Source organism: Puma concolor, chromosome B1 (genome assembly GCF_028749965.1).
Source record: "Puma concolor isolate L17-30 chromosome B1, mPumCon1.1.hap2, whole genome shotgun sequence".
Taxonomy (NCBI): Eukaryota; Metazoa; Chordata; class Mammalia; order Carnivora; family Felidae; genus Puma; species Puma concolor.
The window spans coordinates 187,256,797-187,272,729 of record NC_141670.1 but is presented as its reverse complement, the minus strand read 5'-3'; the positions used below and the strand labels follow the sequence as shown (position 1 = coordinate 187,272,729).

Here is a 15,933-nt window from a genome sequence, read left to right as displayed (position 1 = left end):
CTCTCAGGAATTTTGTTTTTCAGGGAAAAGCTCTAAATAATTGTATAAGCTTTTGTTGTAAATTAAAGTTAGTACATGAGGAATTTAAATACAAATTTTATTTTATTTATTTAAAAAAAATTTTTTTTAACGTTTATTTATTTTTGAGACAGAGAGAGACACAGCATGAACGGGGGAGGGTCAGAGAGAGGGAGACACAGAATCTGAAACAGGCTCCAGGCTCTGAGCTGTCAGCACAGAGCCCGACGCGGGGCTCGAACTCACGGACCACGAGATCATGACCTGAGCTGAAGTCGGCCGCTCAACCGACTGAGCCACCCAGGAGCCCCTTAAATACAAATTTTAAAATGCTTGTCTGAAAAGATAGGGGACATTCCAGTTCTGAGATCTGTCACAAAGATATACCAGAGGCTGTCTGCTCTTTTAGGTTTATTTGTTCATATCCTATCTCATTCACAAAGGAGTTAAGGTATTCTACAAATGCATGTAATAAAATTTAAAAATGACAAGATCAAGTTCTGGAGAAAAAAAAATAAAATGATGCCTTGGTTGTATGTTTTAATTTGATTTTTTTTTTAATTGTTTTTAAGTTTATTTATTTTGGAGAGAGCGAGAGTGAGCAGGGAAGAGGCAGAGGTGGGGACGGATAGAGGATCTGAAGCGGGCTCTGTGCTGACAGCAGAGAGCCCTATGTGGGGCTCAAACTCATAAACTGTGAGATCATGACCTGACCTGAAATCAGATGCTTAACCAGCTGAGCCACCCAGGTTCCCCATTTTTGTTTAGTTTGGTTTTGGTTTGGTTTTTGTCTTTCTGATAGCCAGAAAGAATAAGGTACCCTGACCATGCATGATTATGTAGCTTTCTGGTTTTAACTGTTTTTTTAAAAAAGCTGATCTGAAAAATCAGGTTTTATTTTATGTTCTAAAGTAAATCAGTGCTTTGAAACAGAAGTTTAACAAACAAAAACAAATAACAGTAACCTGTATTCCGAGCAACAAAATCATTTTTCAGCCAGTTCCTTAACTAAGTCAAAATACTTGTGTTATTTCTACTGTTTATAATTTTCCTTAAATCCCTCTGCCCTCCAGTTTTGCCAGTGAACTCCAGACTTGTGCTTTGGTACAGCCAAGTCTTTTGCCCTAGTTTACAGTAAGTTTTTAGTCTTACACACATTATCAGTGACGTGTTCTAATTCTTCTCAGAAAGATTTGGACTGGAACTAAGAGCTAGTATGAAGTCATTTTTTTAAAAACAGTCTGGAACTAGTAATGTTTATTAAAGTTAAAGATTTCGAATGTTACGTTAAATACCAGTAGGTCATGATCAGGTTCAATAAGATTGTTCATTTTATTTTATTTATTTTTTATGTTTCAAGTTTTTATCTAAATTCTAACTAGTTAACATACAGTGTAATATTAGTTTCAAGAGTAGAATTTAGCGATTCATCACTTAACGTATGATACCCGGTGCTCATCACAAGTGCCCTCCTTGATGCCCATCACCCATCTAGCCCATCCCCTCACCCACTTCCCCTCCAGCAACCCTCGGTTTGTTCTATAGTTAAGAGTCTAAGGCCATTCATTTTGTGTTCTGCCTATGCCTGTTGGGAACACTGGACCTCAGAAAATACTTACGTGAAATAATTTTACATGTGGTCTGAGAAAGTGGCAGAAATAATAAATAAAGCTGTCTTATGAATACACAGTGAACTTCTATTCAGTGACTTATAAACCGGAAGCTCATTTGCAGATTCAGTAACAATTGATGTTAAAGACAATGAAAGTAACACTTTAGTATCTCTTGAGTACTTTACCCTTTACTAGATACTTTGATGTTTGGTGTCATTTATTCTTATAGCAGCTCTACACAGTTATCTGCATTTTACGTGGAGGAAACTTGGCTCAAGAGGGTTAAGATGTTGAATCTATGAAATGAGGGGGTCTCAGTCTGCATTTAGGCATTGCCTCTGCCTGAGACCCTTATCATCACTTCGCTGCATTTAATGATCTTCTAAATGGTATCCTGGCCTCTTTTCCTGTCTTTCACATTCAACCAGAACCATGTCTCTGAAAGCAAATCTGACCATGTCTCCTGTGACTTACAACTTCCATGATTTGTCACTGTGTACAGGCTCCAGTGCCAGTCAACAAGACCTTTGGTAGTCTGCCTCTGTCCTGTACACCTGCCCTGGCACTTGTCACTCATGGCTTCCTCTAAGCCTGGTCACTCTTAACTCTTACTCCCTCCCATTTCTCGTCTCCCAGTGGTGCGCTTGTGTGTGTTGTTGCCACTCCTCAGATGCCTTTTCCTCTTCATCTGGAGGACGGTTTTCCTTCAAGCTCCAGTTCTGTCTTTCTAGGCTCTTCCTGCCACTCAGAGTTCCGTTTTCTGCAGCACTCCCTGGAAATACACATACTGATGTCCATTTTACTCAAAAATTTGATGTGAAAACAATATATTGGGAATATTACTATTAAAAAAATAGCTTAAAATCAACCATAAAGCGATTATGGGTGGTTTTAGATAGTACAGTAATTCTTATACCCACTAACATTTGAGGACCAGTGAAATAGGCTAAAGGAGAGCAAAGTCTATATGCAGAAGTCTGAGAGTTTATACCATCCGCCCTCGGCCTAACCGTCACATCACTACCGAGTTCTCAAACGCAGCATAGATGGAGACTTCTGAAGTGTTTCTTCTTTGCCTACAATGCTTAACCTATTTCTAAAAATAGTCTTCTCTAATTTAAACATACAATAATTGGGGCGCCTGGGTGGCTCAGTCGGTTAAGTATCCGACTTCGGCTCAGGTCATGATCTCATGGTCCGTGGGTTCGAGCCCCGCGTCGGACTCTGTGGTGACAGCTTGGAGCCTGGAGCCTGCTACAGATTCTGCCCCTCCTTCTCTCTCTGCCCCTCTTCCACTCTTGCGCACCCGTGTGCTCTCTCTCTCTCTCTCAAAAGTAAATAAACATTAAAAAAATTTTAAACATACAATAATAGATTTGTTTATCCCTTGAGAAATGAAAAAATGGGTGATATGTAGTGGAGGGGTTCAGATTTTAAGTCAGGGCCTAGGTCCACTGTTGTTAAAGTGTTTATCAATTTTTATTCCAGTCATTTGTTCATATGGCTTTTTGTTTCTAGAAAGTGTGTAATTTAGAGGGCTCTCATGAGTTTTTTCCTCCTATTCAGTCTTCTCTTCTCCCCAACATAGTGCATGCTCAGTAGATGTTTCTTTAGTAAATAAATGCAAGATTATCAAGTGTCTTAACAATTTTCAAAGAAACATTAATATTTAGGATAGTTCTTAGGCTTGAATAATATTTGCTATTATATATTTGAAAATTGTTAATCTTGTAGAATGACTCTCATTTTGTTTATACCATTCTGTTTTCTAGATTCTCTACAACAATCATGTCTTTATTTTTTAACTGTTTTTTAATGTTTATTTATTTTTGAGAGACAGAGACAGAGACAGAGACAGAGCATGAGGGGGGAGGAGCAGAGAGAGAGGGAGACACAGAATCCGAAGCAGGCTCCAGGCTCTGAGCTGTAAGCACCGAGCCTGACGCAGGGCTGGAACTCAAACCGTGAGATCGTGACGTGAACCGAAGTTGGATGCTTAACCAACTGAGCCACCCAGGCGCCCCAACAACCATGTCTTTAGAGTCAGGAAAATATTAGGTGTTACTTAAATTTGTGTTTAGACTAACAATTTTAGAATAGAATTTTTAAAACCAGAAGAGGAAACTAACCAGAACGTTTCATTCCTTAGCCATGCTGGTGCCCACATTTATGTTTGTGATAAGAACAATGTTTATAAATGTGAATTTCATAAGTTCTTTGTGTCTTGTTATCCAGCCTGGAAATTTTAAGGGAAGAACTTAAAAGGGAATCTAAAACACAAATACATTGAGTAGCTACTATAGCTAGTAAAGATTTATTTCCCTGAGGTATTAAATACTTCAGATTTTCCAGGATCTAAAGCATCCAGTTTATACTGTTCAAAGTAATGTGAATTTTATTTATTAGTATGGCTTTATGTTGAAACCTTTATGCTTATCACTATTAAATAATGTTTATAAGAACCACTAAAATGCATACTATCTGTATATTATTAGATATTTTCAAATACTTGAAGAAGACATCTTTATTTCTAAAGTACATAACAAAGGGAGTTTTTTGTTTTTTTTTTTTACCTGATATGCAGGGGGAAAAAAGAAACTGAATTATTATCTGAACAGAGTAGAATAGGCTGTAAGCTATGTGTTGAGTTTCACACCCTTATTTATGTGCTCAAGTAGCAATTCTAAGAGTATGTTTAAACGTGTAATGTAATATATTTTACTCTTTCTAGTTTTATTTTTTCTATTTAAGAGTGAACTCTTAAATGAAACTTTATTTTAAATGGGTACCTTCCCAAATTCTCTAACCCAATGCCTGTGTCATGCTTTCCCATGGCACTTGTACCCTGTGATACATGTTGTAATTTACTTATTCATGCTTATTGACTCCTCCCCCTGCTAAAATGTAAGTTCTGTGAAAATGGTGGTTTTGTTTTGTTTTTTTCTACTGTTATAGCCCCAGCACTTAGAACAGAGCCTAGCACGTAGTAGGCATGCAACAAATTTTTTTGTTGAATAAGTGGATAATGTTTTTTTTTTTTTTAATTTTTATTTAAATTCCAGTAAGCATATAGTGTAATGTTAGTGTCAGGTGTACAATTTAGTGACTCAGCCTTAGGTACAACACCCAGTGCTCATCACAATAAATGCATCCTTAATCCCCATCTCCTATTTCAACCATCCCTCTGCCCACCTCCCTTCTGGTAACCATCAGCTTGTTCTCTGTGGTTAAGAGCCTGTTTCTTGGTTTGCCTCTCTCTTTTTCCCCTGTGATTGTTTGTTTCGTTTCTTAAATTCCACATATGAGTGCAATCGTACGGTATTTGTCTTTCTCTGACTGACTTATTTTGCTTAGCATAACACTCTTTAGTCCATCCACCTCACTGCAAATGGCTAGATTTCATTCTTTCTTATGGCCGAGTGACATTCCATTGTATATATGTGCTACATCTTCCTAATCCATTCATCAGTCGATGGACACTTGAGCTCCTTCCAAACACTGTTGGTGGGAATGCAAACTGGTGCGGCCACTCTGGAGAACAGGATGGAGGTGCTGCAGAAAGTTAAAAATAGAACTACCGTAAGATTCGGCCATTGCACTGCAATCGGCAAATGCAAAAGTACTGATTCAAAGGGATACACGTATCCTGATGTTTACAGCAGCATTGTCTACAATAGCCAAATTATGGAAAAAGCAGACTCTTTAGACCAGAATCTGTCTAGCTTCTATGTCAAATGGAGTATGTGGAACCATTCACTTTATTCAGTCTTCTGATTGCTTCTGGACATCAGTACATTCTAGAATATTTTAAAGTTACTAATTGGCGAAAGTTATTTAATGCTAATTTCGTACGCTCGTGTGTGTCTATTTTTGTGTCTGTATAGTATGTATTTATAGCAGTTACTCCTTGTCATCTCTGTTGGGCAGAAGTGGATGACATAAAGATTGTAGTTATGAATAAATGGTTAAAATAGCCATTATTCAGTGAACTGAATGAAGGTTTTTATCTTATTTGAACCGGTGAAAATCTCTCTTTTTTCCACAGATCTTAAATCTTACTCAGGCATTGAAAGATGGGAAGAGTCCTGTCCAGTTGGTACAAATGCCTTGTGTGATTGTGGAACGCAGTCAAGGTAGAAATCAGGGCCGCATTGTCCACCTCAGCAGTTCATTCACCCAGACCGTCCACTGCAGGAAGCCATTTTTCTCTTCCTGGTAGCAGATGTAAGCGTAAGAGAAAAAAACATTTGGCATTATTATGTTGTTAGAACATTACCGCAGGGCGAATCTGCTGTTAAGATCTCCAGTTGCCAAAACCTCAAATAATGTAAGTCTTTAAAAGGTTATCTTTTGAATGTAATCAAAAGTTTACAGTTTTTTTGTCCAAATATTAAATTTCTGTTTCAGGGAAGAAGTGGTATATCTCCTAAATTGTATTTTTGTAGAAAAAGTGTATTTTATGTTGTTTTGTTAGTTTAAAAGGTAATTTCATGGTTTACACATTCTGAAATGACTGTAAATTACTTTAGAATTCCAAGTAGAAACATAAGGTATTTGTTGACTTTGAATAACTTTTTATATTCTTTATAAACACTGAGAAGGACGTTGTCTTCACTCTTCTTACATTATAAAAGGCCTTCAAGGGTGAAACTGCTCTTGTGAACTTCAGTAAAGTGGTTAATAGAAAATCTGGTAAGAATAATGTTGCCTTAATTTAAAAAGCAGCTATTTTAGAACTTGAGTAATTGCCCCTAAAGTGACCATTGTTAGGGAATGGAAAATTATATCTTGGTTAAGTAACAGGTGACCATTTTATTTTCTGTGCTTCAGAATATTTTTGGTCAATTATTTTGTTAAAGTAAGGGGAAAAATCTAAAGATACTCTCCCTTTTTAGAAAATGGAGGCACTCAGCTGAGACTGGAGAGGAATAATATGAAATTAAAGTAGATCGCCAATATTTTGAAATTCCACCATAGCACTAAAAGTCCCTTTTGTTTCTTCCATGGAATCAATTACGTAGTCAATTAGTACTTTAGATTACTGATCTTAGTCTGTGTAGTGCTTCAGTTAGTATTAACTTCACTGAAAAGTAAACCATACCTCAAAGTGCATATTGGATTGCATTTTGGGGTCCTAAGGCATAAGTCCTTAAAAATAACAGTAGTTATTATAGTATTGTAGGGTATTGAGGTTACCGATGCTGATATAATTACAGTCAACTGTAGAACATAAGCCCTTGCTAAAGGGGAACATGACAGAGATAACCATAACGTCATTTAGATTTGATTTTGAAAATCAGTATGTCTGACATGCTAGGATTTTGTAGCACCGTGAACTCCTGGATGATGTAACTTGAGACGAGCCCAGTATGAAGATGTGATTCTGAAGAACCAGAAGCTTCATCCTCTTCTTCGGGCCCCAAACAAGGAACACCACCACTCAAACTAAACTGGCAGTTTGTGCTCTGGGCCTTTTTTTTTTTTTTTTTTTTTTTAGCTTTCTGTCTTGTGATTTTCTTTTTTTTTTTTACTTAAGTATTTTCATGTAAAAGGTGTTTCCTGAGGGTTTGATTAGGACGGAAGACAGATGTGCAGACCCCCCCTTCCCTCACCTCCCTGTCTTGGGCTCCATGGGTGTGGCAAGTGAGAACACCGCTGCCTTAAGGAAAGTTCACTGGACACCTGTGTTCTCCTACCTCCAACCCCGGCCTTCCGTGATCGTAACGCTGAGATCATGGGAAATTGACTGGAAATTCAAAACTCAACTACTATCTTGAGATAAATATTAGTAATTCAAATGTGCCTTTTGAAGATGTGTTCTTAAATAAGTTGTTATGATGTGGGTACTGCTTTCATAAAACGGTTTTTTCAGTATTTTGAGAATTGCTATATTAATTTTTATAATGGGAAAACTTAGTAAATTCCTATGTTTTATATCCTGAATTTGTTAAAATAGTGTGCAGATATTTTTAAATGGCCTGACCAGGCTAGAAGAGTAAAGCTGAAATATTTAAGATGTGATCATAAGTCAGAATACATTGGTTATATTTTGTAAATTTTCATGAACTTGACTCTTATTTAAATATTGTGTTAATTTTTTGAATGAGTATATTTATAGTGTCAAGCTTGGTAGACTAAAGGTAATAAAAATCATTGTCTTAAGGTCACTGTTCTTCTGAAGTATGTATATTGGATATTTAGAATGTTTGTGAACACATTTATGTTTATAAGTGATGCTAAACCAACATCCCCCTTGTGTATTAGTGGTATAGTTTAATTCTTTAAAATTCCAAAAGCCATGTGTAACTGGAACCTTTATAATTGGAGACGATTTAATTTTGTTTAATTATATACTTTCTTATTCTCCCCCAAATTTGCCAGCAATTGGAGGCTGTGGAAAACCAGCGGAAGGTTTTTTGCAGACGTAAAAACAATCAGAATCACAAAGTTTTTTTTTATTTAAAGTTTTGTACTGATGGAATTAAAACCTTATTAAAAACAGATGGTGAGTGTTCTTTGATCACATGACATCTGAAATTCTTTTACAGATGCATAAAGAGATAGGCAGGGTCTTAATGTTTTATAGTCTGTCTTTTCTCCCAGGGTTACTTGGCCAACGGTGCAGAGTTGTGGCAAAGATTCTTATGTTGCTCTACCTTTCCAAGCCTCTGTTGTGGTTAGTTTGGGGCCGTGTGGCTGAGTGCTGAGATGTTGGGATAAGTGATAATATGCGACTTCTGAAAATGGCAATAAAACTCCCTGTCTTCACACGCAGTGGTCATGATTGACCACTCTCTTCTCTTCCCGTTTGGATATAAACAAGGAATTTGCCAACTGGAAGCGGCCAGGGCATGTCCGTCACCACTCGGAAAACTACCATGAGAGCCCATCCACTGAGCTGTGCTGTTACGTGAGCAGGAGAGAAGTGCTTGTAAAGTTTGGAATTTATGTGTTATTGTAGCATAGTCTGCCCTATCCTGGGCATTAAAATATAAATAGAAAAATGCAAATCATTTTAAATTAAAAAATCAATTTTTTTTTTTTAATTTTTTTTTTTCAACGTTTATTTATTTTTGGGACAGAGAGAGACAGAGCATGAACGGGGGAGGGGCAGAGAGAGAGGGAGACACAGAATCGGAAGCAGCCTCCAGGCTCTGAGCCATCAGCCCAGAGCCTGACGCGGGGCTCGAACTCACGGTCCACGAGATTGTGACCTGGCTGAAGTCGGACGCTTAACCGACTGCGCCACCCAGGCACCCCAAAAAATCAGTTTTAAGAAGCACAATGGTAGCGACAGCAGATGGTTTTTTAATCTCCCCGAACCCCCAGGAGCTATCCTATAGCAAAAGAAAAACACAGTGACATCATCTTCCCTAAAATTAAGTGGTAGAGTAACCCTGTGAATCCCGGAATCTGAGCAGTTGGAGCTAACACCATCAGTAGCCGTGCGATCACGTGGGAACAACAGCTTTGGAGGAACAAGCAGAAGCAACCTAGGGGGACTCGCGATGTGGCCATCCCCACTGGTGGCTCCAAAACCACAATGGAAGCAGAGAGGGCCGTTCAGCATTTGGTGGTTGGCAGCTAGTGGAAGGAGCCTGCAGAGAAAAGTAGGAGGGTGCTGGGGCCACGTGGGCTTCGAGTCATCAGAAGTAGCTCTTACCCCTTAGTGGGCCTGTCCTAGGGGAGGTGGTTGGTGTAGAGCACTGACAAGGGAAGGGTGGATGGAAGAGGAGACCAAACAGGACCGAATTCAGAGAGCACTAACAGCACACACAAAGCCACTGCCTAGTAACTGCAGCGGACAGAACCCTAGGACCCCAAAACTAGGAAACTGTCCTGGCGCCCCTCACCTCCTACACAGAAATCGAAAAATATAGGGAAATCCATCTCAATTTACACACAACCACATCCTACTATCCTCTAAGAAAACAGGATAACAACCTGTATAATACACCCACAGAAAACGAAGATGCCCAATAATGTTTACAAAGCAGCAAAAAAACCGTGATCTAATATTCTTTAAAAAGTAACGGAAGAAAGAAATTCAAGAAATGATAGAAGCTAAGGAAGAACAATCAAACATCAACATTGGAAAAGCTCAGATTCGATAGGCAAGCAACAGGAGGAAAGAAAATGAGAGCCGACAGCTCAGAGCAAATACTAGTTAAAAATACACTTCAGAAATAAACTGGAAGGAATACAAAACAAAGAGACAACATACCCGTAAAAACCCTACAGCAAACATCATACTGTTGGAAAGTCTCAAATATCTGTATTGGTGTTCTATTGCCACTGTAATAAATTACCACAAACTTTAGTGACTCAAAAACAACACAGATCGGTTATCCTACAGTTCTGCAGGTTAGGAGTCTGATACAGGTTTCACTGTGCTAAAATCACCGTGTTGTGATACTGACTCCTCCTTCTCCCTCTTGCATCTTTAAGGAATCTTGTGATTAGACTGGGTCCACCCAGGTAATTTAGGTTTTCTCCCTACTTTAAGGCCCGTTGATACACAACCTTAATTCCATCTGCAACGTTAACCCCCCTTGGCCGTGTAACACGTCTGCAAGTTTTGGAGAGCCAAGACATGGGCATCTTTGGGGGCTATTCTGACTTCTATACCATCCCTCTGAGATCGGTTATGTGACAAGGATGCCTGCTTTCACTATTCTCGCTCCATATTGCACTGGTAAGCCTAGGAAAGAGGCAAAAGGTATGAGGATCAGAAAGTAAATAAGACTGTCATTATTTACTCAGTGACATTATGCATTAGAAAATTCAATAGCATGTACAGAGAACTATTAGAACCAGTATTGCAAGGTTTATGCACCAGCAGCATAGTTTAAAAAAGAAAATGTAAAAAAGATACCATTTACAACAGCAGCAAAATTTCAGATTCCTAGGCATAAGTCCAACCAAAGATGTGCAAGATCTCTACACCAAACTGTAGGGGAGTATTGAGAAAAATGAAAGATTTAAGTAAATGGTGGTCTATACCATGGTGAGGTATTGATAATATTAAGATGTCAGTGCTCCCAAATTTACCTATGGATTCAACACAATCACAATCCAGATCCCATCTGAATTTTTTGTAAAACTCAACAAGCTAATTCTAAAATGTATATAGAAATGTATTGGCCAAAACTTCTGGACAAATAGAACAAAGTTGGAAGACTTACACTACCTGATCTCCAAACTATAAAGGTACAGCACTCAAGACAGTGATAACTGGTGTAAAGATAGACATATAGATCAATGTAACAGAACAGAGAATCTAGAAATAAACCTTATACATATGGTAAGCTGATTTTTAACCAAAGTGCCAAGGCATTTCAAAGAAACAGTCTTTTCAACAAATGGTGCCAGTAACTAGACACACGTGCACATGCACACACACACACACACACACACAAAGTGAATCTTCACCTTCACCCCATATGTAGACCTAAAGAAAAGAGCTAAAACCTGTGGAAGAAAACTGGAGAAAACCTTAGTGAACCCCGCATTTGTAAAGATTTCTTAAAGCAGAAACGACACAACACACACACACACAAAATTGAGAAATTGCTCTTCAAAAAACTTGTACTCTTTAAAACATGCTTAAGAAAATGAAATTTCTGGCCACAAATTGGGAGAAAACATTTGGCAAAAGTATCTGATAAAGGAACTGTATCCAGAATTCCAGAATACATAAAGAGATTACACAACTCAAGAATAAGAAGTCACCCAATTAGGAAGTGAACGAAAGATTTAAGCAGACACTTCACCAAAGAAGATCTATGAATGGCCAATGAGCACATGAAAAGGTGGTCAGCATTACCATTAGGGAAATGCAAATAAAAACCTTGAGTAAAGTTAAACATCTACCTATCATGCCACGCAGCCTTTGTCCTTACAACAGAAACGAAAGCAAACCGCCACATAGAAATGTTCATAGCAGGCTTTTTTTGTAATGCCCCAAACTGCAAATAACTTAAATTCACCAAAGGGTGAATGGATAAACAGGAAATCTCCATACAACAAAAGGAACGTCCTACTGCTACACACAGCACTGTGGATGAATTTCAAAATCACAGCACTAAACTGAAAGAAGCGAGAAACAAAGAAAGCATACTGTATGATTCCATTTATATAAAATTTTCTAAAATGAAAATTAGTCTACTGTTAAAACAGTCCAGTGCTTCCTTGGGAGTCGAGGCAGAGGGAGAGATGGATTGCATGGGAGCACGGGGAAACAGGATGATCGTTCTGATTGCACAGTTAATATGCTCGTCAAAGATCATCGGATGGCACCGCTCGTTGTGTGTAACTTATTCTTCATAAAACAATAAACAATGAATAAAGGTTTCAGATCTATCATATCTGGGAAAAATTAAAAGCCCAACCATTGGCACAATCATTTGGGAGAGCAATAGCTAGTAAAATTGCAGACACAAGCACTCTGTGGTAGGACGCGCATGCAAGCTTGGTCTAGGCTGTAGTGTTTAGAATTCTGAAACCCTGCTAACAACCTAAGTATCTGTCAGCAGGAAAATGGAGAAGTCAACAGCGGCACACCCATACAGTGGAAAACTACAGAGCAGTGGAAATAATTCACCTGTAACTACATGGATCAAAATGCGCACATAAACCTCAAGACCGTGTTGAGGGAAAGAAGTAAAGTTGCAAGAAAAGTATGTACAGGCATCATTTATGTAAAATACAAAGCAGTGCCATATGCTGCTTTTTGACACATGCATATATATAAGTACAAAAAAGTGTGGACAGGAACGGCCTCCAGCTTCAGAATAGTTGTGAGGGGTAGGAGGATATGGAAGCAGATCTAAAGGGCACCAAGCACACTTGAAATATAAAATTTATTTCTTAATGATCTGAAGCAAATACAGGCTGTCCACATTTGTTAAAATCTGAGTGGTACATCAGTGGTTGGATGTATATATATTGTGTGTGTGTGTGTGTGTGTGTGTGTGTGTATATATATATATGAGTGTGTGTGTGTGTATATATGTATACACATATATATACATATATGTATATATGTATGTATACATATATGTATATACATATATAGATATATATGTACATGTGTGTATGTATATACATATATATGTATATATATGTGTGTATATATGTATACATACATATATACACTTGTATATGTGTGTATACATAAGTGTATATATATGTATGTGTGTATATATTTAATTCTCTGCTATTCTCTGTATGTTTCAATTATCTCATTTTTAAAAATAAGCTTTTATGGGAGCATATTTATATGAATGCTCTGTTTGCCAGCCTTTATTAGTGTACAATGGCTACCATGACAAAATACCACAGACTGAGTGACTTAACCAGCAGAAATTTATTTTCTCACAGTTCTGGGAGCTGGGAGACCAAGATAAAGGTGCTGGCAGGATTGGTTTCTGGTGAGGTATGTCTCTCGTTTACAGAAAGCCACCTTCTCACCATGTCCTCACATGGCCTTTTCTCTGTGCACTCACCCTGGTGTTTCTTCTTCTTCTAAGGACAGGCAGCCCTATTCGTTGAGGTTCACCCATATGACCTCATTAAGCCTTACTTACCTCTTTAAAGTCTCTGTTTCCAAATATAGTCACACTGGGGGGTTAGAACTTCTGAATATGAATTTGGGAGGGACACAGTTCAGTACCTACCACCACCCAAAGTAAAAAACTTGCAAGCATCTACATCTGCATTGGTTCCTCGTAATGTGGTCAGGATCAGCATCCATCGCAGCCATTTCTGCAGTCCCAGCCACCTCCGTCGTCATATGCCTAATGGAAGACTAAGGTCATCGTGAATGTTTTCTGAAGTGACGTCTGAAAGCGCTTCTTAATAAGTGTAGAATTTTTCAACGGGATTTATAATTATTTTTTTATTTTTTAAAAATATTTACTTATTTTTGAAAAAGAGAGAGCATGAGCAGGGAAGGGGCAGAGAAGAAGACACAGAATCCGAAGCAGGCTCCAGGTTCCAAGGTGTCAGCACAAAGCCCAATGCGGGGCTCGAACCCATGAGCTGGGGGATCATGACCGGGGCCAAAGTCGGACACTCAACTGACTGAGCCACTCTGCTCCCCCGTTAGTAATTATTTTTGACTGCGGAGATAAAGTTCTTGCTTACTGCTGGGCTCATGGTTCTGGTCTACATAGTTGTGAACCAGAACAGCTCATTTCTCAATTGTGGCAAATACATGAATTTCTTTAGCTCTTTTTAATTTCCTAAAACCCTAACTCCTAGATGCATAACGGTTTGTATGATAAATATAAATCATTCAGTGAATTCAACAGACATTTGTTGGGTACTCAGTATGTCAAATTCTCTCAAAGATAGTAGGAAGACAAAAATCAGTAAAATACATTTTCAACTGTTTCAATTGGATTCGCTCTTCAAGTACTGCTCAGAGCGGGAAAGAAAACCTGAAAACGAGAATAGGGCTAAAATAAAATATTTTCGAGGGAATAATATCCTAATCTTTGTGTGTCTTACCTCTGTCCTTTTCTGCATTTGCTCCTTAGACTTGCATACAAGGCAGAGAAAAGAAATGCTTTGTAGACTAAATGCTTGACTGCCTTTGGTTTGAGCTTCTCAATGAATTTTTTGTTTATAAAAGAGGCATGTTTTCAATGTCTAGATTTCTCTTGGATTGTGGAGGGTGTGGCTTTCATTCCACCACTTGAGATATTTAATCTGTTTTTTTTGGAGGTGGAGAGTAGATAGTCTTCAAAGATGGCGGTCGTTAGTTCCTTCCCACTTTGTAAGCGTGTGTTATTCCACCCATCAGGAAGTGCAGACTGCCTCTCCTTTTCAATCTGAGCTGATCTGGCAATTTGCTTGGAACATCAGAATGTAGTGAAAGTGAAGCTATGCCAATTTGGGGCTTTGTCTTTAAGAACCTAGGAGCCTTCCCTCTCCCCCCGGAAGCTACTCACATAAATCGTCCAACTCCCCAGAGTCCACCACGCTATGAGGAAAACCACGCTAGTTATGTGGAGAGACCATATTGAAGGAGAGAGTAAGGTCATTCTATTTACCACAACATCATCTCTCTGAAGAAAATCAACAGAAGTGTCTATTATCTATTATATTGACAGTAGTCAAATATCTTCGATTATTTGCCAAATACACATTTTATAGCTAGATTTCCTTGAGTTGGGATCCAATCAAGTTTTATTCATTACATCCGTCTGTTCCATCTTCCAATCTAGAACAGTTCCTTCATTTTCCCCATGATGGTTACTTTTGGAATTTCCTCCATATTCTGAATTTGTCTAATTATTTCTTCTTAGTGTTCAGCTTGATCTTCTATCCCTTATATTTTCTATGAACTGGAAGTGAGATCTGAAAGCTTGACTAAGTTCGGGCTAAACATTTTTGACAAGAATATTTCAGAGATGATCCTGCACACTTCATACTGCATTTACATCGAGAGTTACATATGGGAATGCAAGCTGGTGCAGCCACTCTGGAAAACAGTATGGAGGTTCCTCAAAAAACTAAAAATAGAACTACCCTACGACCCAGCAATTATACTACTAGGCATTTATCCATGGGATACAGGTGTGCTGTTTCAAAGGGACACATGCAGCCCCATGTTTATAGCAGCACTATCAACAATAGCCAAAGTATGGAAAGAGCCCAAATGTCCATTGATGGACGAATGGATAAAGATGTGGTATATATATTCAATGGAGTATTACTCGGCAATCAAAAAGAATGAAATCTTGCCATTTGCAACTACGTGGATGGAACTGGAGGGTATTATGCTAAGTGAAATTAGCCAGAGAAAGACAAAAATCATATGACTTCACTCATATGAGGACTTGAAGAGACAAAACAGATGAGCATAAGGGAAGGGAAACAAAAATAATATAAAAACAGGGAGGAGGACAGAACAGAAGAGACTCATAAATATGGAGGACAAACTGAGGGTTACTGAAGGGGTTGTGAGAGGGGGGATGGGCTAAGTGGGTAAGGGGCACTAAGGAATCTATTCCTGAAATCATTGTTGCACTATATGCTAACTAATTTGGATGTAAATTTTTAAAAAAATTTAAAAATAAAAGAGTTACTAAAAGATATTTCATTTTCATTGAAGAATTCATCATGGTAGGGGAGAAAGTCCCAAAGGAGCCAGAGAGCTGTGGCAGTAGGAACTCTGTTCACAAATTGAAAAATATACTTGTCTATGTAGAGGGTAGTTAGATGTCCCTCACCATTTCTTTGAAAACTTAATTCTTGTCCCATCTTCTTTATCAGTGAGTTTTTCTTATCTCTA

General features: G+C 38.3%; 1 protein-coding gene across 4 annotated transcripts in view; it reads left to right on the top strand.

Moving 5' to 3' along the window:
• Nucleotides 1-8,132, top strand: part of PI4K2B (phosphatidylinositol 4-kinase type 2 beta) — a 32,062-nt gene extending 23,930 nt beyond the window's left edge. For 2 of the 4 annotated variants that reach the window (XR_015250544.1, XR_015250545.1), the window contains exons 10-11: nucleotides 5,677-5,958; nucleotides 6,949-8,132. Coding sequence is in view for 2 of the 4 variants with exons in the window: in XM_086705308.1 (XP_086561434.1) it covers nucleotides 5,677-5,850 (174 nt within the window). In the remaining 2 variants the exon portion in view is untranslated. The remainder of the gene's footprint in view (nucleotides 1-5,676; nucleotides 5,959-6,948) is intronic. The other 2 variants (XM_086705308.1, XM_086705309.1) reach the window with 2 other exon arrangements.
• The last annotated feature ends 7,801 nt before the right edge of the window (nucleotides 8,133-15,933 follow it).